This window comes from Panulirus ornatus, chromosome 29, assembly GCF_036320965.1.
Source record: "Panulirus ornatus isolate Po-2019 chromosome 29, ASM3632096v1, whole genome shotgun sequence".
Classification (NCBI taxonomy): Eukaryota; Metazoa; Arthropoda; class Malacostraca; order Decapoda; family Palinuridae; genus Panulirus; species Panulirus ornatus.
The window spans coordinates 14990219-15015772 of record NC_092252.1 but is presented as its reverse complement, the minus strand read 5'-3'; the positions used below and the strand labels follow the sequence as shown (position 1 = coordinate 15015772).

General features: G+C 46.3%; 1 protein-coding gene across 1 annotated transcript in view; it reads right to left on the bottom strand.

The window, feature by feature from the left end:
• Positions 1 to 1194: 1194 nt before the first annotated feature.
• The window catches only part of LOC139758137 (lachesin-like), a 39829-nt gene continuing 15469 nt past the window's right edge, over positions 1195 to 25554 (bottom strand). Inside the window, exons 2-7 of the mRNA XM_071679286.1 lie at positions 22654 to 22724; positions 17641 to 17861; positions 12386 to 12596; positions 10066 to 10193; positions 5904 to 6072; positions 1195 to 5233 (exon numbers count right to left, since the gene is read on the bottom strand). Of these exons, the coding sequence (XP_071535387.1) occupies positions 5091 to 5233; positions 5904 to 6072; positions 10066 to 10193; positions 12386 to 12596; positions 17641 to 17861; positions 22654 to 22702 (921 nt within the window). The 5' untranslated portion in view covers positions 22703 to 22724 and the 3' untranslated portion in view covers positions 1195 to 5090. The remainder of the gene's footprint in view (positions 5234 to 5903; positions 6073 to 10065; positions 10194 to 12385; positions 12597 to 17640; positions 17862 to 22653; positions 22725 to 25554) is intronic.

The following is a 25554-nucleotide window of genomic DNA, read 5'->3' as shown; positions in this document are numbered from 1 at the left end:
GAATCATGGTCAGCAAGGTTAACCACTACACCACAGAGGAGACCCAGGTCATCATAACCAGGGGGTCGTAGCGTCGTGCTCAGGGGTCGTACCATCATGTTCAAGTGGGGTAGTAATCTTCCCCAGTTCGGCTTCCAGTAGACGACAACAGAGCCTTCCATCATCAGTGGACGCTGAGGGATTCCAGCACTACGTCCCCAGTACGACCCAGACCACGACCTTTGGTTCATATGACCCCCAGGTCGTACATAGTTGTCCCTCATCACCTGACTTACCCTTCTTTCTTTCATTATTTTCCCTCGCTTCCTTCTTCTTCTTCTTCTTCTTCTTCTTCTTCTTCTTCTTCTTCTTCTTCTCCTTCTTCTTCTTCTTCTTCTTCTTCTTCTTCTTCTTCTTCTTCTTCTTCTTCTTCTTCTTCTCCTTCTTCCTTCTTCTTCTTCTTCTTCTTCTTCTTCTTCTTCTTCTTCTTCTTCTTCTTCTTCTTCTTCTTCTTCTTCTTCTTCTTCTCCTTACCATGTCTTCGTCTTTGACTTTTCATTCATTCCTCCATCACCACCTCCTCCTCCTCCTCCTCTTCCTTCGCGACTCCCCTCCCCTCGAGCCCCCACCCCACCTACCCAGGTAAAGGAGAGGCAAATTCTCAAAGAACACGTAATCCGATTTCCCTGACGGCTGGTGAATTAGGAGAGGAAGATGGTGGGTACCGGAGAGAGAGAGAGAGAGAGAGAGAGAGAGAGAGAGAGAGAGAGAGAGAGAGAGAGAGAGAGAGAGAGAGAGAGAGAGAGAGAGAGAGACCTTGGACTTCGATTAATCAGTAGATTTTGAAATGTATTTAGACTCTCTCTCTCTCTCTCTCTCTCTCTCTCTCTCTCTCTCTCTCTCTCTCTCTCTCTCTCTCTCTCTCTCTCTCTCTCTCTCTCTCTCTCTCTCTCTCTCTCTGTATATATATATATATATATATATATATATATTTTCAAGATGCTAACCCTTTTAGCACGACAGTATTATTGACCTCTGACCTTATCCCTGACCTTTGACACATCACACTATTCTCGTAGTATGACGCGAACATACACCATCATATGGCATGATTGTATCCCACAGTATATGCCAGACTCAATCAACTCCTGGAGGAAGTCACGAACAAACAAACAAAAATTAATTTGTAAAGGGAAAGTATTGAAACTGTTTTTGTGTCCATGTTGTTACTTTATTTTACAAAAATATATAATCGGACAACTGCAGATATTTACAATATTTACAGTAGATTAAGGAAAAGAATGCAGGAAACAAAAAAGCCTTCACGTATTGCTAGTTGTATATATGTGGTTTACATACATATGTAGACCAGGAGAGAAATTCAACCGTGGTAAGGTATATTCAGTGCTGTACAAATGGATTTAGTTTACATGTAAACCTACGTCATCTAGAAAAACCATCACATGTAAGTGTACATTTAGAACAGTCTCAGAGATTTCTCCATCGAATAAAACAGGTCAGTTTTAGATACAAAATAGATAACTGAAAACGCTCTTCGGGTAAGATCGCCCATTAACTATCTATCTCTTGGCGTTATCACCGTGGACACTTCTCATGAGAACCATTGAACCTTCCCCTCGCTTTCTATACTCCTGAAGAAGTATAGATCTCTTCTATAAATTCGTTTTCTGTATAGTTTCAACGTACAGATATTGTATAGATATTCGTATCATCTGGGGATGCTGTTATTCTGAACGTTAATTTCTATATTCGTTATCGTACGAGCGACTGTAGTGTATAGAAATATAGCCATGATACAAGGTCTATAGCCTGACATCATTGCTGCCCATATGTGGGTATAGCTATCTCTACAGAGGTAAACAAGAAAATTGATTTGTCACTCGCCGGGTAGAAGTGATGTGCCATTGACAATACATGACGGGCTTGTATAGTACCATCCTTTGAATAACTATTCAATATTTGCTATCCAAAAATGAGTGTTCAATAGTTCACATCTATAACTATCATCAAATGGTTTTCGTTAATGGTACCACCGATTGAAAGGGATGTTTCAAGGTCCTTAGATTAAATGCCAACACTTGCTTTACTTCAGGGAGAGGTGAGAGTTTATTTACTCTCCCTGGACAAGGTTGTACCGTAATAATATCAATCAGGAAGAAGTAATGGATAAAGTTGTTTGTGAGAGAGAAGAGAGCGTTGTGCGGACGTTATCGCCGGGGAAGGAGTGCGAGTGAGTGGGAGATGTACGAGAGAAAGCGGTAGGAACTCGAGAGGAAGGTGCAAAAAAATGAGATCAAATGTGAGTTAGGGTGAGAGCGACTTTCCACCTTATTTTTTACTCTGATGTGCAACTGAAATATGATGTAGAGTAAGAGGTTACTCGTCTTCCAAGGTTCTTACTTTAAACCATGTAATTCTATATATAAAGGTTGACTGGTCCTTAAGTACTGTCTGACGGTGAGACCTGGTGGCTATGCACTAGTCCACTAGTGCTGTAGCCTGACAGTGAGAAGTGGGCTGTGTACTGGTCCACCAGTACTGCTTGTGCTGATAATGGGGGTCACGTCTGAACTGTGAATGTTCTCTTGAAGTGTACGGTCTGGTCTGTTAGTAACTAGTAAAGATGGAAAGGATCATTAGGTCTAATCTGGCACGAGAACAAAAACAGTAGAACCCATCTTGGCGTCGAGGTGAACCAAATGATGTAGTTCTTACTTGATAACAAACCTGAGTTGAGAACGATCTCTTTTTGTTCTATATAATGTCCTCGTCTTTCGTAGTGAACAATGGGAGATTCTGTGATATACAGGAGTGAACTGGTAGTTCTTGTATTATGTAGAGTGAACTGGCCATTTGGATGTGGCTCTCTGGAGAGAATGACCAGGGAGGGAAGATGTGGCCCTCTGGGGAGAATGACCAGGGAGGGAAGATGTGGCCCTCTGGGGAGAATGACCAGGGAGGGAAGATGTGGCCCTCTTGGGGGAATGACCAGAGGGGGGAAGGGAGATGTGGCCCTCTGGGGAGAATGACCAGAGGGGGGGAATGTTTTTAGTGACTTGACTGTGACTCTCTGGGGTGTTTAATGATTTGACTGTGACCCTCTGGGGATGTTCAGGGAATTGACTGTGAGACTCTGCGATACTTAGTGATTACTGTGACCTTCCGGGGGTGTTTAGTGACTTCAGTGACTCTCTGGGGTGTTGATTACTTTGTGACTTTCTGGGGTTTAAGTACATGATCGTGACTCTCTCGGGGGGGGGGGGGGGGGTAAATGACTTGACTGCCACTCTGTGGGGGTTAAATGACTTGACTGCCACTCTGAGGTGTCGAACCCCTTAACTGGGACTCTCTGGGAAAGGTCGGTGACCCTCCGAGTAACAGGCATAGCCCCATAGCCATAATGGTACATTCTACCCTATGCCACACGAGCACAGTCTCATGACATAATGGTGCAGACTGTGCTATGCCACATTAGCTCTGTCTCGTGCCATAGTAGCATTACCTGTTGACAGTGGAGGTTCAGAGCACTCAGAAGACAGAGGGTGCTGTCTACATACGTCACCTAAGTAGAAATTCAGCAATAGGAGACCAATCACACAATGTATTTCGATATATATATATATATATATATATATATATATATATATATATATATATATATATATATATATGAACATCATGTAATGTAAAACACTGACCAATTATGTAATATGAGTCAAAACATATGAACTGTAATGTAATGCACCTCAAAATATATGAGCATTAATGTAATATAACTTAAATGATTACATTTCATCTCATTACAGCAGCATACTTTTTAATATGTTAATTAAATGATACTTGTTTCATATTGCTTTTCAGTATATTTCTGTAAACTATAAACAGTATTAGAAATGGCTGACGAAGTTGTATTTGCTAAATAAGATACCAAATGCAAAGAAAATACCTGCATATGACGAAGAAAATAAGATGAAAGAAAACTGTAGTCATTCTATTTCCAGGAATGTTGTGTAGTGTAACTGAAATGCACGAGACATCATAAGCAGTTATGTGTTGTGACAGGAGTCCAGATTTACACGTAAATTTAGTAAATGGTTTTGTAAACATGTACAAGATCCGTGTTGCAAGGTTTCCTGTGGCATGATTTACAATGGCCACAACAGCATGACCCTTGAGCGCGACGGTACGACCCTTAAGCACGATGGTACCACCCCTGAGCACGATGGTACGACCCAGGAGCACGACGGTACGACCCTGGAGCACTCCGACGGTACGACTCTTGAGCAGTCCGACGGTACGGCACTTTGGCATGATGGCTTGTCCCATGACCATTTGACACTTCAAGTTTACATGGTCGTAAGCCATGCCATCATACCCAAGGGTCGTACCGTCGTGCTCAGGGGTCGTACCGTCGCGTCGTACCCAACAGTCACACACCACCATGCTCGATGGCCGTGGTGTCGTATTCAAGTGGGTGAAAATACAGTGTGAGAACACATCTAAATATCTTTATCTTACTTAGAATTTAGATATAAAGATACCATGAACCTTACTTGGATCATACAAACAATGTATTTGAAACACTACCAAATCTATTTAACAAAACGTTGAACGTATTGTACAGTGTATTGTATTTTCACAATAAGTCTATTTCGTACGCCAACCCGTGTATAGAACCTCATTTGACTGCGGAGGTGACACTTCGACGCTCATTGGTCCACGGAGGTGACGTCACGGGACAATATGTCCTTCACTGGTCTATGCACGTGACGCCACACTGCACTGAGATGCTCATTCGTGCACGGAGATGACGTCACACGACACAACGTTGCACATTTGTTCATGAAAAAATGACGTTACACGACATTACCATGCTCATTGTTATGTGGAGGTGACGTCACGCAAAGCTGCGATGCTCATTTGATCATGAAGGTGACGTCACAGGAAGCAACGAAGCTCATTTACCTGTGGAGTTGACGTCATGGGACATTTCGATGCTCATTTGTCTTTATCTCCTCATGGACAGGTCGCACGTCTCCTCATGGCCACCGTCGCCTCGCCAGTGAGGGTACCATGAGAGACAGGGGCCACTACACAAAGACGGGGTTGGCTATGAGTAGGTTTGTGAGGAGGATGGTGAGGACTGTGAGGGCCAGGGAGATGCTGGGGAGCAGCCCTACCCCAAGCCTCACACCTCCGTTGTTCTCGTGCACGATGGCCGCCGGCTGGTCTCCTGGGGAGAGGGAGAGAGGAAAGTCTTAGACAGTCTCGAAAAGGATGTCTTATGCAGAGTTTAGACCATATTGCCATCCTCCCTCTGACCTGTAAGGACAAGAGATTTATCTGCTCAGGGCGATGCAGTTGCTCCAGTGTACCTAACCCTGAGTACGAGATTTCATCTCGGGTATAATAATCCAGTTTGCTGAATGTACCATTTCGTTGCCTCTCTAGGTACAATATGTTTACCCTCTCAGTAAGAGGACGGGGAATGGATAGGGTCGTTACTAGTGTTATGACAGACGTTAGGTCAAGGTTTTATTACAACGTAAACGTTACGTCAACATCGCCACAACAAACGGTAGGTCAACACTGTCACAACAAACGTTAGGTCAACACTGTCACAACAAACGTTAGGTCAACATTGTTACAACAAACGTTCGTCAACATTGTCGCAACAAACGTTAGGTCAACACTGTCACAACAAACGTTAGGTCAACACTGTCGCAACAAACGTTAGGTCAACACTGTCACAACAAACGTTAGGTCAACACTGTCACAACAAACGTTAGGTCAACACTGTCACAACAAACGTTAGGTCAACACTGTCACAACAAACGTTAGGTCAACCATACTGTGGTATGACAAACGTTACGTCAGCAGTGCCACACTAAAGGATACGTTACCGGCGATGACGTGGACGTTGACACTCTTGGGCCTGGAGTTGGCCGGGGCGCAGGTGTAGAGCCCTGAGTGGCGGGTCTCCGCGTACTGCACCAGGAGTCTGGAAGTAGTCACCACGCCCTTCTCCGTGGACACCACCACCCCACCGCGCGTCCGGTCGTAGCTCACCAGCTGCCATGAACACCAGGAGGAGGGTTAGCATTCCTCAGTAACTGGTGTAATTTCACTAAGGACTTCGGGGATCGTTATGCCTGTAATAACTATAAAAACGAATAGTGGGAAGGTCAGTGAGAGGAGTATATGAGTAGTGATAACAGATAAAGAAGGAAAAAAAGAGCTAAAGTGAGTATTCTGAAGAACTCTCTGTATGTGTTAGTTGTTAGGGTGGCGAATGTAGTATGTTTGGGACCAGGTGATGTGCAAAGCAAGGGAATCCTGTCGAATGGTTGAGTGAAACGAGAGGAGGTAGTGAAAGCCTTGTGTAAGATGAAGTGTGGCAATGCGGAAGGAGTTGATGGGAATGCAAGCGAGTCTCTCAAGAAAGGACGGTTGTTGATTGGTTAATCAGACAATTCATCGTTTGTATGGCCCAAGATGTGGCACCTAGAGACTGGAAGAATACATCTACAGTGCCCTTCTATGATAATAAGAGAGAGAAAAATTAATGCTAGAATTACAATGGACTATTTGGATATGAAATATCTGAAGGCAATATTTGGTGTAGGGTGGGTTGATCAAGTAAGGCATAACGGTGCAATAGAGAGGTGTGGCAGAAAGCACAATCTAATCGAGAGTACTGACCAGATATGCTGAAATGGTTTGGACATACGGAGAGGATGAGTAAAGAAAGACCGTCCAAGAGAATCTGCGCGGCGGAAGTGGAGGGTGAAAGGAAGGGAAAGACCAAGAGGGAAATGGAACGATTAAATAAAGGAGGATCTGAACGAATTGGAGAGTGGGAGGGGTGCATGGGATGGAATGAATTGGATCGATGTGGCATATGGGAAGTGGGGCTCAACCAGGGTATAAAGCAGTCTGCGGAACTTGGCTGTGGAGTTTCGGCTTTGGCTAGAGAGTGAGTGTGTAAATAAAGCTTTCGTTCGTCCTTTCCTTGCGATACCTCTCTAATGATGTGATGATAACGCAGAAACATCCTCCAGCAGACAGAGTCTCACTGGGTGACTAGGAGGAACCCACGTCTTGAAAGCACCTCACTCCTCATCACATACTACGCGGCACATCCTGGCCACACCTCACCTCACATGAGCCAAACTCTTGACCAACTTCCTCGGTGTGGACGAGACATAACACCTCTCAGGGTTCCTCCGTCTGCTCGTTAACTCACAATTCCCGTGCTTCATGTGGCAGGGTGATCTTTAGGGACGACGCCCCTTCGTGTAGAACTTAGAGGCACGAGACGGACGCTGTGCTTGGGGCTGCCTGCGCCATCGTCTCCAAGAGGCGTGACTAAGACGCCGAGGTGGTAGAGGACTCAGATAAGAAGCTCAGCTTAAGAGAGGAACAAACTTATTGCTGGTCCCATTACCTGAACGATCTATGGACATCATGCTGTCTCCCCCACTCCCCCTAGCGACCTGGCCCATGCAAAACGTCCTCAATTGCACTCCCTCTGTACCACCCCTCCTCCCACCTACATGCTCTCCTCCCTCCCCACGCCAAACACCCTCCTCCCTGACTCTCAATTTTTCCTTTTTCGTCTCCTGACCTGATCCACGTGTACTCCATCCGTCAGCTTTCCAACCCCAATTCCATCTCAGTTTCCGCATGCCTGCAAATCTCCCCCCAGAAAGAAGTGGCTCTCTCTCTCTCTCTCTCTCTCTCTCTCTCTCTCTCTCTCTCTCTCTCTCTCTCTCTCTCTCTCTCTCTCTCTCTCTCTCTCTCTCTCCAACTAACCCAACTCACCCTAGTCCTTCAGTCTGATCCACTCTTTCTATTCTACGAGAGAGCCAAGATAAAATCCCTCCCTCCCGCTTGCCTCCCTCTTGCCAGCGTGTTATTGCACACTCGTGTCTCACTCCCTCGCACTAGCTGGTGCCTCCAATGGGCTCCATCACGTCTGCAAACTCACCGTGTCTCCTACACTAGTAACTTTCAGCATCCACTCTCAGATCTCGCCACCCGTTACTCCATCTGTCCAAGACATTCCTTGTCAAAACATATCTGTCTATCTATCTAATGCACACACACACACACACACACACACACACATATATATATATATATATATATATATATATATATATATATATATATATATATATATATATATATATATATATATATATATATATATATCGTCTCCACGATCCGGGGGGCCAGACCCAACCCAACCCACAGGCCAACTTAACAACGACCCGCGGGCCACAGCTCCGGCCACACAAGCACTTTACAAGCCACAGACTCCTGTCTGGCCTGGTCTTCATCCCCTGACCACTCAGTCAAATCTCCTCTCGTCCTGACGCCTGCTCTCAACCCTCCACCCGCTCACCCCACCTCTCTCTCTCTCTCTCTCTCTCTCTCTCTCTCTCTCTCTCTCTCTCTCTCTCTCTCTCTCTCTCTCTCTCTCTCTCTCTCTCTCGCTCTCTCTCCCTTGACAGAAACCTCTCATCGTGACATACAGGAACTTCCCGCCAGTCCTCATCCGACACCACACACACACACACACACACCCACCCACCACCACCAAGATCTTCTTATTCTGTCAGTTGTAATGGGTCGTCACGTCCACAGATGTTTTATACACACGTGTTCACCACAAGCAGGCAACGGCTGGCCTCGTGTTACAGCGCTGCTGCTGCTGCTTCTGCTGCTGCTTCTGCTGCTGCCGCTGGTGCTGCTGCTGGTGCTCGCCCAAAGCCATACTTCAGCTTGAACTCGGATCTCCGTAGTTTGTGGGCCAGACAACCTCACCGGGATAGTACTATCCTCACCCCTCTGCTGGCTGAAACTAAACCTCCTCATGTGGATATTACTATCCCTACTTCTCAGCAGGTGGTCAGACCCTCTTATGTGGATAGTACTATCCCCGCCTCTTCACATGGTGTGGCTAGACCTCACGTGGATAGTACGATCCCCACCTCTCCATATCGTGTAGCTAGGCCTCCTCATGTCGATATTACTATCCCCGCCTCTCTGCGGGCGGCTAGACCCTCTCACGTGGATCGTACTATCCCTGTCTCTCTCTCCACATTGTATGGCTAGACCTCCACATGTGGACAGCACCATCCCTGCCTCTCTCTATCAGGTGGCAAGACTCGACTCCCCCTCCCTCCCTCGCGTGGACAGTACTATCCCCACCTATCTGCAGGCGTCTGGGCCTTCTCCTCTGGATAGCACTAACCCCCAACTCTCTCTCTCTCTCTCGCGCCGCCCGCCACGCCACGTCAAGGTCTCGGGAACACAACATTACAGTGTTTTCTGTGGTCAGATGAAGACTTTACAATGTGGGATTCCATAATCGGATTTCAGGCAGTGTCAGGTCTGCCTTCTGCCCAGGTCGTCCGAAGGCTAGTGAGTCGAGGGCCGACCTGGTCTCCACGAAGGATACATATATATATATACATACATATATTTATATATATATATATATATATATATATATATATATATATATATATATATATATATATATATATATATATATATATATATATATATATATATAAAAGACCCTTTCTTTTTGTCGTTTCCAGACTCCAACCTTTCTCTTCCAAGGATAAGGTCTGTGGGCGATGTGTCTGACCTGACGTCCAGGGCTAATATGTTCCCTCATCAGACATCTGCAGATTTGTAGGCGCCCATCTCTCTCTCTCTCTCTCTCTCTCTCTCTCTCTCTCTCTCTCTCTCTCTCTCTCTCTCTCTCTCTCTCTCTCTCTCTCTCTCTCTCTCTGCGGCAAATGACCCGAAGACCCGTTGCCGAGGGAGAGAGCCGACCAACCAGGACCATTACCAACCAGGTACCGGGACCATTATCAACCAGGTACCAGGACCATTACCAACCAGGTACCAGGACCATTACCAACCAGGTACCGGGACTGGAACCTCAGGATGAGGCTCCTGATTGCCAAGGTCCTGACAGACAGGTATGAAGTGGAAGAGGATCCAGCTCAGTTGGATCGACGCTGCTGAGACCCGAGCACTCACCTGGTCGTCGTGGTACCAGAAGATGAAGGCAGGCGGCTCTGGGCTGTACATGACGCTGCAGCTGAGGGCCAGACGGCTGCCCGTGTTGATGTAGACATCTGGTCCCCCGACGATGACCGTCTCAGCTTCTGAGGAGAGTGAGAGAGAGGAGGAGTAGACACAGGAGCCAACGTCAGGCGCGCCCTGACCACGGAGGGAAACTACAGTGAAGACAGGGATATAAAGACCCTTAAAAGTCCGTGATAATGGCGTAGAGAGGAGTAGAAGGGATAAAAAGAGAGATGGTGGAAGGTGGATAGGAGAATGGTTAGAGTTGTGTGAGGAGGAAGAGATGCTTATTGTCAATACTGTGAATAGCCTTATATACACAGCTGTTGATAGATGATAAACAAAGGAGAGAAATCGGATTATTAATGCGCATGAATTGATGTAATTGATGTAATTGATATAACAAAGCACTGACGTACGTTAAAAAGAAAAGTATACGCTTTATCAAATGAGATCTGAGTTGTGCATTAAACAGAACTTCCAGCTTATTTCTACAGATCATTCTCTCTCTCTCTCTCTCTCTCTCTCTCTCTCTCTCTCTCTCTCGCAATCTCGGCCCAGTAATCACCTGGGCCACGAGGGAAGGGGGCAGTGGCAGAAGTATAAACTCATAAACATGCCATATCCTTAACAGCAAGTGTTCATGACTGTGCGTTCGTCCCGCTGGAACCATACCTATACTGGCCAGTTGGACCTGACTGGACGATCCTTGAATACGGTGGTTTGGCCCTAGCGGTCAGGTCAAAGGTCACGCCATTCTATCCAAGGGTCGTATACTGACGTACTTAGGGGTCGTACAGTCATGTTCAAGTGATAAAGAAATGAAGGTAAAGATATCTGTCCATGGCACTGTGGTACCTTTAAAGCCTCTTTCTCTTTACATAACCATTGATCTTGTGGGGTTTGAACCACTGATGTTGTGGGGTTGAACCACTGATGTTTTAGGGTTGAACCACTGATGTGGGGTTGAACCACTGATGTTGTGAGGTTGAACCACTGATGTTGTGGGGTTGAACCACTGATGCTGTGGGGTTGAACCACTGATGCTGTGGGGTTGAACCACTGATGCTGTGGGGTTGAACCACTGATGCTGTGGAGTTGATCCACTGATGTTGTGAGGTTGAACCACTGATGTTGTGAGGCTGAACCACTGATGTTGTGAGGTTGAACCACTGATGTTGTGGGGTTGAACCACTGATGCTGTGGGGTTGAAACCCATTTATCACCTGATGATCCCACATTACACGCTGTCAAGAGCATTTGCCGGACTCCACTGGTGGCGTTATCTGCATCACTTGATTCAGACGACCTAATTACACAGTTACTTCCCCGTTATACAAGCATTCCAAGCTGAGGCTGAGGTTGAAGTGATGTTCATGTCAACATCACACCCAGGGTGAAGTGATGTTCATGTCAACATCACACCCAGGATGAAGTGATGTTCGTGTCAACATCACACCCAGAGTGAAGTGATGTTCATGTCAACATCACACCCAGGGTGAAGTGATGTTCGTGTCAACTCACACCCAGGGTGAAGTGATATTCATGTCAACATCACACCCAGGGTGAAGTGATGTTCGTGTCAACATCACACCCAGGGTGAAGTGATGTTCATGTTAACATCACACCCAGGGTGAAGTGATGTTCGTGTCAACATCAGACCCAGGGTGATGTTCATGTCAACATCACACCTAAGGTGAACTGATATTCGTGTCAATATCACACCCAGGGTGAAGTGATGTTCATGTCAACATCACACCCAGGGTGAAGTGATGTAGCTGTGGACATCACAACCCCTGGGTGGTGAGGATGCAACATCGTAGATGATGTTGCAGGTGGCGCTGTCTAACATCTGTGCTAATGTTCTCCTCGTAAAAGACAGAGTCCGAGCTGCTGCGCTTGCTGTGCACGTCTCCCACAGTGTCCGAGCTGCTGCGCTTGCTGTGCACGTCTTCCACAGTCTCTCTCTCTCTCTCTCTCTCTCTCTCTCTCTCTCTCTCTCTCTCTCTCTCTCTCTCTCTCGACCAGCCCAGAAGGAAGGATGAACAGCTGGGTAGGCACAATACCAACAATACAGCACCTCACCTCACTAACAACAATACAGTAGGTCCAGCACCTCACCTCACTCATAATACAATAGGCCAACACCTCACTTCACCTCAAGAACAGTACAATAGGCTTAGCACTCACGTCACTTCACCTCACCTCAATAACAATACAACACCTCACCTCACCTCACCTCACCAACGACACAACAGGCCAAGCACCTCACCAACAACAGACAGATGGATGAGGTGGCTTCGTGGGGGCGTGGTGGAGATCTGGCACTCGTAGGCGCCAGCGTCCCTCTCCTGCAGGTAGTGGATCATGAGGAGCCAGTCCTCGGAGCCCTCCGTGTGGCGGGCTGAGAACCTCTGGTCCGAAGTGTAGGTGAAGCGACCCACCGTTAGGAGGTGGATGTCCCGGTGACGAACCCACGACACCTGCGGCAGCAGAAGACACGCAAGGATGATAAAACATAATGACAGTGAAAGAGTGGTTCTTCAGATCTCAAAGAGGCAGACATCTTCCGGATTTCTATCACTGTCAGTGAAGGAGAATCAGTATTTTTTTCTTTTTACTCAAGAGTTTTATCACGTGTGATAATACGGGAGGTGGGGAGCTCAGGTACACAGCATAGTCATGTAAGAGAGAGACGAGGTGAAGGTGTATTGAACGCTCTGGTGAATGACGATAAATCAACGCGCTAGAATAATAATCTCCCGAGGGAGCAATAGAGAGTGACCATGAACTTAAGTGAACGAGGGCTTTTGTCGAATTCAGTCGTGGTAAAAGTGTTCGAGTGTGAATGTTTGTTAAGACTGTGTAGGATGCGTGGCAAAGGAAGGGATGAAGCTGGTGAGGAACATCTTTTCAAGGTTGAGTGCAGGTGGGAGGGGTAAATTATGCAAACTGTGAAAGGAGGTGAAGGATCTTTTTGAAGGTCACATTGAGTAAGTTTCTGATGATGTCTGAGGGATACGACTGTTGGCTCTGTGTGTGTGTGTGTGTGTGTGTGTGTGTGTGTGGGTGTGTTGGGGTTGGAGGGGGGGGAATCAAGCGTTAACTGAACTGCCAGTCTCACATGACGCTTCAAGTTACAGGGGAAGTTAGTCATAAAGAAGTTCTGAAATGGTTTTGAAGATCCTCTTCACTTTCCTACAGCGAGGTCTACGTTGAGGGTGTGTGTGTGTGTGTGTGTGTCAGCTGAGGGGCTGTTTGCACTTGGCCCAACCCTATGGAAATGGGAGGGGAAAAGTTGAATCTAATGTACGTGGACCACAAAAACCCCCCGACATTGGCTCTATTGAAGACGGTAAAAGAGGCAATTACGAGGCCCAGCATGAACATAGGGAGACACAAGAAAGGAATATGACGTGATACAGTGTGGTACATTAATCATGACGAGAACTGAAGCCAGTGATGAGAAATGGTAGGACACTGGATGCCATGAGAGTATAAATCAGTCGGGACAATTAACACGTCACAATGATAGATGGAGAAACTGGGCGAAATGTAAGATAAAACATTGAATGTTTCCATCATCACATCATCATATATCACAAGATGATCGAAGGGGAGGGAGACAATGGACTGTTTTCTAATAATATCCAATACTTCTGCACAAAGATATACGTAGACACATTGAGAATACATATATATATATATATATCTGTCATCACGAACTGTATCCTCACTTTCATGGGAGAGATGAAGTATATAGATACAAAGATACTTTATGAGATTCATTTTCAAAGGACGAGGATCCACAAACCTAACCCTTCAACCTTGCAATAGGTTAGGGTCGCCCAATTCCCTAGGGGTAGACTTGCTCCCCTCACAGAAAGATAGTCGCATCTACTCTCACAGAAAAGTATCTACATCTATCCAAATACCCACATCTACCCTCAGAGAGAAGTATTCAGATTAACCCACTGATGCCTCTAGTGAGAGAGAGATGTGTGGCACAATATGAGCGAGAAGGATTTCTTGCAGTTCATGATCTAAGGAAGATTATATTGTGTACAAATGACATACGACGGAACGAGGAGGGGAAGATAGCATTCAGGAAGAACCTTGGAAGGAGAAGGACATGGAGAGGAGGAGGACATGGGGAGGAAAAGGACATAGCGAGATGGAGAATCTTGGAGGGAGGAGGACAAAGGGAGAAGCAGCACCTTGGGAGGAGGAGGACATAGGGAGGATCGACGAGAGAGGAGGATCTAGGAAGGAGGCCTTGGGAGGAGGAGTTAAGGAGGAGGACTTAGGAAGGAGGACTCAGATAGGAGGAGGGATGAGCACTGATCGAGTAAGACAGATGCAGGGAACATGAACCATGTTTGGATGGACAATAGAGCGAAGTCAAGGAAGACAATGATACAGTAGAACGCTAAGGAAGCCATAGAGCACCAGGGAGTTTAGAGAGTAACGGGGAGGTCATAGAGCGCCATGGGAGACCAGAGGGTAAGAGAAGGGTCATAGCGCTAAGGGAAGTCACAGGATGCCAAGGAGGTCATGGTGTGACATGAAGGAGGGGGACTGAGTCGAAGGATGAAGGCCAGGTTGGGAATAAGAGGCCAGGTATGTGTGGTGACGGTGGACAACTGTGACGCACTGTGAGCCACTGGGTTCTGGGGTTGAGAGAGACACGGTCAGGAAGGTTCAGGGGGTCACTACAGAGAGGATCATTTCCATTAGATTTAATGAGAAGACATATAGCTAGTCCTTCTATAATCAGTTATATAGATAAGACGGAACTACAGTTATCTTATATAGATAAGATGGAAATACAATTATCTTAGATAAGACGGAAATACAATTATCTTAGATAAGACGGAACTACAATTATCTTATATAGATAAGACTGGACTACAGATGTTCCTGTTGATAGACTATGAGTAAAAATGTAGTGAGTGAAGATTTTGTTATACAGTATATACGAACAATACGAACAGATCGATTTTCTAAGCAAACTACTGAATGATCAGTTAGCTTTTACTGAATCACTGTGTGGGGGTACCTGGTAGCTGAGTGTGGGAAGCACTGACTCACTGTGGGGATCTGGTTTCCTGATTGTGGAAATCGATAAGAATAAACTCCAGAGCTTGTGGGTGAGAGGTGTGGAGGAGGTGAGAGTGTGAGAGGCGGTTGGGCGAGAGGCAGAGGGTGATATACCTCTGTGTGTGTGGTTGGGTTAGAGAGAGAGAGAGAGAGAGAGAGAGAGAGAGAGAGAGAGAGAGAGAGAGAGAGAGAGAGAGAGAGAGAGAGAGAGAGAGAGAGAGAAGAAGGAGAGGGAGAAGAACCCTGACAACACTGCAACATTCAGGATGATTATCACCCTATGAATAATAAAGAATGGAGCGAACCTTGACAACGCTGTCCCGATGTGAATGATAGCAATGAATAATGAAGGAAGAAACCCAGGGCCTTCACGGCCGTGTATTGTCTGGGTGATGGTCTCCGTGAAAAACGATGAAGGACGCCTCGCCTGTCTTGAATAACGGCGAGCTACACCCAGGTACGTGGGAGAGGGGGGGTTAAACCCCCCATCCCCTCCCTTCCCCCCGTAGTAATGACTGGGAGGGTGGGTGATATGGGAGGATGTCAGATTGGGGAAGGGTTATTGTATTGGGCTGTATCGCTATTGTAGTGGTTGTAGTGGGGCTATTGTTGTGGTGGCTGCTGTTGGAGAGAGGCAGCTGTGATATGGCACGGGGAGTGGGCCAGGTGTTTTTGCACCTCTCTCTCTCTCTCTCTCTCTCTCTCTCTCTCTCTCTCTCTCTCTCTCTCTCTCTCTCTCTCTCTCTCCCAGGTACCGATTCCTCACTCTCAGGTTCTTCGTCATCTCTACAAGGCACCAATTTCTCACGCCCATGCTCCGACTACCTTCTCCCAGGCATCTAGTCCTCTCTCCCATGCACCTAGCCCTCTCTCCCAGGCACCTAGCCCTCTCTCCCAGGCACCTAGCCCTCTCTCCCAGGCACCTAGTCCCCTCTCCCAAGCACTTAGTCCTCTCTCCCAAGCACCTAACCCTCTCTCCCAGGCACCTAGCCCTCTCTCCCAGGCACCTGGTCCTCTCTCCCTGGCACCTAGCCCTCTCTCCCTGGCACCTAGCCCTCTCTCCCAGGCACTTAATCCTCTCTCCCAAGCATTTAGTCCTCTCTCCAAAGCACCTAGTCCTCTCTCCCAGACGTCTAGCTCTCTCCTAGGCACCTAGTCCTCTCTCCCAGGCACTTAGTCCTCTCTCCCAAGCACCTAGCTCTCTCTCCCAGACATCTAGCTCTCTCCTAAGCAATATTATCTCCAAGGTTCCTAATGGGTTTCCTTCGCTACGTCTCGCCTGCTGACACAAGGCTAAGCGGCCATAAGTGAATGTGCGGATCCCTATTACGCCATGAATTATCTCTGCTCTTGAGACCAATATTACCAATATCTTCCTGGCAACGACGCCACTCGTACAAACTCAGGCTGTTCCCAGAGGTTTATTTGACGGCTGCAGCCCCAGGAATACTCGAGTCTCCCCCTCAGCCAGACCCCCGAGGCACTTCCATTTTCTGTTCATGGCGGAGCATACTGGCGGACCGCACGGAGGGGGTTCGAAATATGTAATAAGGATTCGCGGGTTGAGTGGCCGCTGGGGGTGCCTGGACTTTATGAAATATGACTCGAACTTTAGGGTATCATGAAGAAGAAAAGCTGGAGAGGCTTCGAACCCGTCCACGAAGCCTTCGTACAACCCAGGTTTGATACACTTTGTGTTTCAGTCGGTGTAATCTTTCGCAACACGTTTGATGAGGGAATTATTTTTCCTCTGAAGAAGACATATTTCTCAAGATATGGAGATCCTTACATCTTGAACGATGGTACAATACGTGAGCACGACGGTACAATACGTGAGCACGACGGTACAATACGTGAGCACGACGGTACAATACGTGAGCACGACGGTACAACACTTGAGCAAGGCGGTACGGTCTTTGATCTGACCCTCAAAGGATCAGGTCAAAGGTTAGGCAAATCATACCTAAACGTCGTACCATCGTGTTCAAGTGTTGTACCATTGTGCTACAGTGTTTCAGATGTTGTCTAACGATCAGCCTGGCATAGTATACCCCAGTGTCCAGTATCACCTCATACCTACAGTATCAAGTACAAAATCAAGTACAGTATCAACTACGATATCAAATACAGTATCAGCTACATAATTAACTACATTATTACGTAAAGTAACCACTACAATATCAACTACAAGACCAACTACAGTATCAAGTACATGACCCACTACAGTATCAACTACAGTATCAACTACAGCATCAACTACAGTGTCAACTACAGTATCAACTACAGCATCAACTACAGCATCAACTACAGTATCAACTACAGTATCAACTACAGTATCAACTACATTGCAAACTACAGTATCAACTACAATACTAACGATATTAACTACAGTATCAACACGTCAGCTGCAGTACTGCCAGAACCTACTGTTTTGTTGCCAATGCTCTTCACACGACAGTTGAGGACGGCTGTCTTCCCCAGGAGGGCCGTCACGTTGGCCGACTCCTCGTAGTCGAAGTAGGGCTGGTCGAGGTCGAACTGAAGGCCATCCAAGTGGCCGAGGACTTCGGAGACGCCGTCGTCTTCGGCTCCCGCCTCCACCCCGTCCTGACGCGGGGCAGAGTCCCCTACAGACTGCACCACCATCTCTGTAATGCACAGGGCCAGAGTGTGTGACAGCTTTATGGAGGAGAGAGGGTCTGGTGGTGAGAGAGATGGAGCAGAGAAGAGGAGGTTATGGTGGCGAGAGGGATGAGAAGGGAGGAGCAGGGAAGAAGAGGTTCTGGTGGTGAGAGAGATGAGAAGGGATGAGTGCCAGTCTTGCTGTACAGTATGTCAGCTGATTCACGCCTGCCGCGTCGACGGGAGACATATAAAGTCATCTGGAGGTAATGGCATGGTTGAAAGGGTTAGATACTATGGCGGTGAGAGCAAGAGGGAAGACTGGTGAGTATCCAGATAGATACATGGATAAGGAAAAGTTTAGCACACTAGCTACACTCTAAGTTACACCTGGATATTTCTCAGGTTTGGTTTCCCACACTGTAAACAAAGGCTTAGATGTAAAAGAGAAGGTCCAGAAGAGGACAATAAAGATGGTACCTGAACTGAGAGACATGAGTTACAGTGAGGAGTCAGAGGTAATGATTCTACCCACCAGGGGAAAGAGAAGAATGAATAATGACTTAATCCCAGTTGTCTTGTTTCTGAGCCAGCTTGGCGATGTTAACGGTGGTCACTTCCTTGAGGGATGTAAGAAACAGAGCAGATCTACGTCAGTGTAAGAGATTAAACAAAAACATTGTCAGAAGACATGTTATGAAGACCTTCCACAGTATCAGAGATGTGGATGAGTGGGATGAAGTGACAGTGTGTGTGGAGAGAGCATACGGAAGTTCAGCAAAGTTGTATTGATAGTAAAGTTCAAGAAATGGGGCACCACGAGCGTAGAACTCCCTTCCTCTATTGTCCAGGGCGGGGTAGGTAATTAAATACGGACAAAAGATGGGTACGGACGTGGTAGGGGACGGACTGACAAAATCCACACTGACAATACTTCTGACACCAGTGATGAGAGATTCCCTCGCACCCATACTCTCTCTCTCTCTCTCTCTCTCTCTCTCTCTCTCTCTCTCTCCCCTTCATAATTAATCAATCATACAACCTCAGGACCTCTTTAATTGGGGGCCCGTGCAGCTTCAAGGCTCCAATCCGAGAAGGATCTTAGAATGGTGGACTCCTTGAGAGCGAAAATTAAAAAAGAAAAAAAGAACTTTGATGAAACTGCATTTGTTTCTGCCTGTGAACGATAATGCAGCCTCGCCTACGAAGACTTTTCATTCGCGAATGTAACCACGTCCCAGGTGGGGTCCACCAACACTCCACTCTACAAGTATCATTTTATACACTAAGAGTCTCTGGTTATAAGACAAGCGATACTTGTGGGAGATTCCAGCTACCCCAGCATTAACTAGGATGATCTTATCAGGTGAACAGGATGGACCTGAGATGTTCTAGTACTGAACACTTGAATCGCGTGAGATTTAGAAGGAGACGTAAGTAGTAATGTCACCAAGACAGTTTCCCCCGTCCTGTGATATTGCGCAGGTCCGAACTGCGTGAGGAAACATGTTCAGTGCGAGAAAAAGAACGAGTATCTGGGTGCCGAAGGAAGGGAAAGTGAGCTGAAGTGTGTCGAATGGATTCACCGGCGTGAGCGAACAGGATTGAAAGCTGAGGAAAGATCATTTATGGTGAGGAAAGAGGGTAGGTGATAGGACACAGCCCTGGGGTGTGACCAATACTTAAAGAAAGAGACGTCCGGAGAGAAAACTGTGCATTACAGAACAAAGAGTAGCAGAAAAGCCAAGGAAGAAATCTTGCGAAGCAAAGGCTTGTGCCGCACAATATATATATATATATATATATATATATATATATATATATATATATATATATATATATATATATATATATATATATATATATATATATATATATATATATACTCTAATCGAGGCCTAAAAACCTTCATTCAAATTTTTTGCATTTTTCCTTTTTTTTTTTCTATCGGGAAAGCATTTAGCACCAATAAAAAGCCATCACCCAACATACTCGTTAAGCAAAATTACTTCATGCATGCACAGATGTAATACAGCTGTGTGGTAAAGCTCGGCCCAGCGAACCATCGAAAAAAAGAAATACAGTATACTGTATACAAGAACCGCTCATTGAGTGTATACTTATCCTGCATGATACAGAAAAACGAAAAGCAAAAATCCATAAATGCTGAATGAAGTTGCGAAACAGGAAGGATAAAAGGTGTATTTCTCTTTTTCATTCTAAGTTTAAAAGGTCTAAAGACTTCCATTACATACTTGAGTGATGACCAATATCTCTATACAACTTCACAGATTCCATCTACTCACATCTGGAGACAATTTGCCTACAGAAAGACACACAGACAGCCGCACAGACAGACACACACAGACAGACACACAGACAGATGCACAGATAGACACACACAGACAGTCGCACAGACAGACACACACAGACAGTCGCACAGACAAAACTGGAAGCACAGAGATAGAAAGGTTTTACCTGGGTCATTCTTTTTTTTTTTTTTCAAATGGATGAGAATTTTTTTTTAATCATATTGGAGAGTCAGGCATAAGTTACAGCTACTGTGAACAGTGTACAGTGGTAGCACGAGCCATCAGCTGTACTATACAGCCTTCTCCCTCCCTCCCTCACCCCACACACACACACACACACACACACACACACACCATCACCAGCTGCAGCAAGTATCAAACGTGTCAGGTGGTGTCAATGAGGACATAACCTGCTGGGGGCCCTGGCTAAATGGGATGTGGGAGCAGCTAGAAAAAAAAAAAGAAAAAACCCTGGCCGGCTGGGGACCTGGCCAGCTGGGAACCTGGCCAGCTGGGAACTTGGCCAGCTGAGGACCTGACCAACTGGGAACCTTGATCAGCTAGGGAACATGGCCAGCTATTATCCTGACCAGCTTAGGATCCTGACCAGCTGGGGACCTGGCTGGCTGGGGTCCTGGTCAGTGCAGGTCCTGGTCAGCCAGGGGCTTGGCCACTTGAGGGACCTGACTAGCTGTCAATATCAACTCACTCTAAGGGATGAGGTTTAGCATCTTGCTCACAGTTGGTTCTGAATCAATTGTGTACTCGAGGACTGCAGGAGAAACAAAAATGACTCTTATCCTTACTTAAGACATCTTACGAAAGAGATTGGAGTAGGTGGATTACATTCCATTAGACTGGCAATAGGACTTTGATACTGCAGCTAATGAGAGAGTGATAAAGAAGTTGGAACTCGTGGCTGGTGGCTTGGGGTGACTTTCTAAAAGGAATGAAAGTAATTCAATTAAAGAGGGAGGAGTGACAACATGCCTTGGATGGCTGTTGAAACTGGTACAGTAGTAAGACACTCTAGGGCTCGATGCTTGGACCACTGGTGTTCCTGAGCCATGGTTATGACCGGCCAAAGGACGTGACGTCATACCTAAACATGTTTGTCGTCAATATGAACCTCAGTAATGAATTAAAGAACATTAGAAAGTGCAAGTGTAATGGAATGACAGACTAATAAAGGTGAAGAGCAAAACAGACTTGGACTATGGGATAAACGGGATGACACAAGTATCATCATGGGAAAAGAACTCTGGAGTTGACGTCATGCTTAACTGGAAAATAACATTAGAAGGATCATAAGAGAAGCATACGCTACCGTCTTTGGTTTACGATTCCTTTCAAGCAGAAGGATAAGGTATTCAGGTGGATGCGTAAGACTCATCTTTGATCCAGGTTAAGGTACTCAACACCAACTTGGTCTCTGTACTTCAGGAATTATAGAGCTGCTGGAGAAGATCTAAAGGAACTCATCGGGAATGGCAGTGGGGACAGTGGCGGCGACTCAGAGGAAGGGAAAGACGATAATTGATAAAGAAGTTATACGAAGTTATTATGAACGAGTTGTAAGGAGAGAAGTCCCGGGCTGGCCACACTCGAGGATAAGAAGTATCGTAACAAGCTCTAACCTTCGCGAACCACACAGACCCCCTGGTGACCAGCAGCTGCGGGAAACTGGACGTGCAAAAGAATACCTCCCCAGCGATGTAGGAGTCGAGATGAGGCACCAGATAAGAGAAGAGAAAAATAGATGCTGATGGTGGTAGGGAAATCCTAAAGTTTATATGATACGAATGTGACGTTAAGATGTGGGGACCCGGAGGCTTAAAACTCAGTCCACTTACTTACACTTACACTCACACACACACACACACACACACACACACACACACACATACACACACACACACACACACACATGCCAATTTTATCCACAGAAGAATAAAATCGAGAGACAGGGATTAAGGACTATTGACAACAAAGACTTTGGCTCAAGATGTAGATTTTCCAGCCAAAGGCCTCGTGTGTGTGATGATGATGATGAAGCTAGGTCAGCATGACGAGAGTAATCTAGAATATAATATGTTAGTTAGATGGAGGACAACTGGACGCTGTTGACGTGGTGCAGCGAAAGGTACAGCCTCAGTAACCAAGCCACACCAGCTAAGAAAGGTGAGGTGAATTTATAATATCACTCCAGTGTTCTCCTGGTACACTATATCAAAAGAAAATGGCACGAAAGTAAGCCATAAGTTTACACTCTACGTCGTAAATCATCAGCCTACAAAAGTTCTATATGCCTGTAGATGAAAGTCGTGCGTGTAGAAGAGAATTTGAAGGTTCTTCGAAGTGGACATTTTACCAGCGTTGTGTAGAGGCAGCGAACCTCACGTGGAAGGGGCGACGTATTGATTCGTTCCACCCCACGAAAGAACCAACAAGGATGACATTTAAGCATCAGTAACACTTATCAATACTGTAAGACTCTACACCTTACCAGAGCCCAGGATGGGGATCAGGAGCGTCACCAGCGTCGGGAATAGCATTGTCTTCACGAAGGTCTATTGTCTGGAAAAGATGGAAGGAAATGTATCAGTAACACTGGGGCAAAAAGAACGATTTGGGTAATTTGTTATCGTATTGATGGACGGACACATAGACACATATCATCCCCTCCTACCCCACGACATTAGACGCTGACTTGGGCTTACGCGAAGGTACACTTGGGCATGTATATGTATATAGAAATAACTTCCAGCAATCCAGGCAGAAAACTTGTCCAAACGAACAAGAGGATGGAGAGACTCCCTGGAAACTTCTAAGACGCTGTCATACACCAACCATGAAGAACCAGCTCTTCGGATGAGAGTCCCCCACAAGTTACGGTGCCACTCACAGGGTTTCACCAGAGGGCCTCACATCCAGGTGAAGCTGGACGGAACCCGGGTGTGCCCTGGGGCTGGCATGGAGAGCGCACCTCCGTAACCCCAGTGGGGAGAGAGAGAGAGAGAGAGAGAGAGAGAGAGAGAGAGAGAGAGAGAGAGAGAGAGAGAGAGAGAGAGAGAGAGAGAGAGAGAGAGAGACTGGAGATCGGGATCTTTTTCCTGCTCTATCGAGGTTAAAACACACACACACACACACACACACACACAGATATACCAAACATTTGTCCACTACGCTAAATTTCGTATAATCAGCTTAACTTGCCAATCAGTTTCGCTTATCGACCGCTCAGCAGCCAATCACGGGGGGGCCCCCGGCCACACAAGCTGGTGGACTGTAATAACAGGTAACAATTCCTACCACAATCCCACCACATTGCCTGCTGGGCTTAATCCTGCCAATTTGGTTGACATGCTCACAATAGATCAACCAGAGAGGAATATGTTGGTCGGTTGGTTGACGGGCCTTTGTGACACGTCAGTGTTTTGATGTAAGTGTCTCGTGTGAAAGCTCCCCACTTATATAATCTCAGTGAAACACTTTACTCATGAAGCAGAATGAGTCACACATTTAAGTAACTCATGAATATCTTCTTTTATTCACCATGAGTTTTTTTCTTCTTCTTCTTCTTCTTCTTCTTCTTCTTCTTTCAGTTATATTTTGATGTCTCTCTCTCTCTCTCTCTCTCTCTCTCTCTCTCTCTCTCTCTCTCTCTCTCTCTCTCTCTCTCTCTCTCTCTCTCTCTCTCTCTCCTCCATCGCCACCACCACCAACATCCCCCACCCATGTCCTCAGCGCAGCGACTCACAAGATATGCTTGTGAGCGCCCGTCCCCCCCCCATGGACACCTCCTTTTATGAGGGCCGTAACTCAACCAAACGACCCGGATGATGATAACGAACTAAAATGATTCAGAACACGAGAACATGACTATGAGGTTGTGAGGTTGTGAGGCCTCGCACACACCGTGACACGCGTCGTATCATGGCTATGGAGTCGGGCTGGACTACGTGTCTTGCTTAGTAAGAAAAATAGATATATAAATCCTCTTTCTTTTCCTTATTTTTCTCTTTTTTTTTAAACTATATAATCAGGCGTAATGTCTGAGCGTCAATTGAGCTTCATTGAGTGTGTATGTGTGTGTGTATGTGTGTGTGTGTGTGTGTGTGTGTGTGTGTGTGTGTATGTGTGTGTGTGTGTGTGTGTGTGTGTGTGTGTGTGTGGAGTACCCTCTCCTTCTTCCCCCCACACGGTGAAGACTTCTTCCCCACACGACCCACACTTAACCACGGTCGATGATTATTGATAGACCTGTGGGAAATTTGCCTTGGTAATTAGGGCTATTACTATGCTATTAGGGCTATTACTATGCTATTAGGGCTTTTACTATGCTATTAGAGTGTGAGCCTGGGAATCAATGGTGACCATGAGTAACTCGGGTTCATCAATAGGCCATACGTTGTTAACTGGCGAACACATCTGTCTCTCCTCCACAAGTCGAGGTTCCTGTGATTCGCCCGAAGGAGGATTCGAGCGGTTCATTCAAAGTGAATCTTCGCACGGATTCGTATGCCAGACTCAAAGTGAATATCTAGAGGAGGAGGGGGGTTGTTAAAAGAATAAGAATCAAGTGAATTACTTAGATGATTCCAGGCGTGGAATGAAAGGTTTTTTGAATTATTCCCTCCATGAGAGAGTCAGAGAGAGAGAGAGAGAGAGAGAGAGAGAGAGAGAGAGAGAGAGAGAGAGAGAGAGAGAGAGAGAGAGAGAGAGAGAGAGGTGGGGGGAGTTAGCCCTTTCGTGCCTGATGCCTCGTCTTTAAGACAGTTAAATAAAGATTCGTCGTCGCAAAAGTTTGTTTTCTTTACATATTCTGATTCATCGAGGCTGCGTTTGTGTTTCTCGTGTGTGAGTGTGTGTGTGTGTGTGTGTGTGTGTGTGTGTGTGTGTGTGTTGCTTCGTTGTAAGTCTGCCAAACACGGATGGTCGTATTTCTATAAGCTTTCCTTGGTAACACTGAACGAGGTTTAACACTGTCTTGCCTCTTTGGCGCGATGATTCGACCTTGCTGAACACGAGGGTACGACCTTGCTGAACACGAGGGTACGACCTTGCTGAACACGAGGGTACGACCTTGCTGAACACGAGGGTACGACCCCTTGGGTATGATGGCCTGACCTTCAACTTATCCCTTAAAGGACAGGTCAAAGGTCACGGCCATCTTACCCATAAGGTTCATATACCGTCGTGTTGAAAGGGAGTCATTCCTTCGTGCTAAATGAGTCGTACCGACCTTCTCTGGGGTTTAAGGGAGTCGTACCCTCGTGCTTAGGGGTCGTACCGGCCTTCTCTGAGGTTCAAGAGAGTCGTACCCTCGTGCTCAGGGGTCGTACCGGCCTTCTCTGGGGTTTAAGAGAGTCGTACCCTCGTGCTCATGGGTCGTACCGGCCTTCTC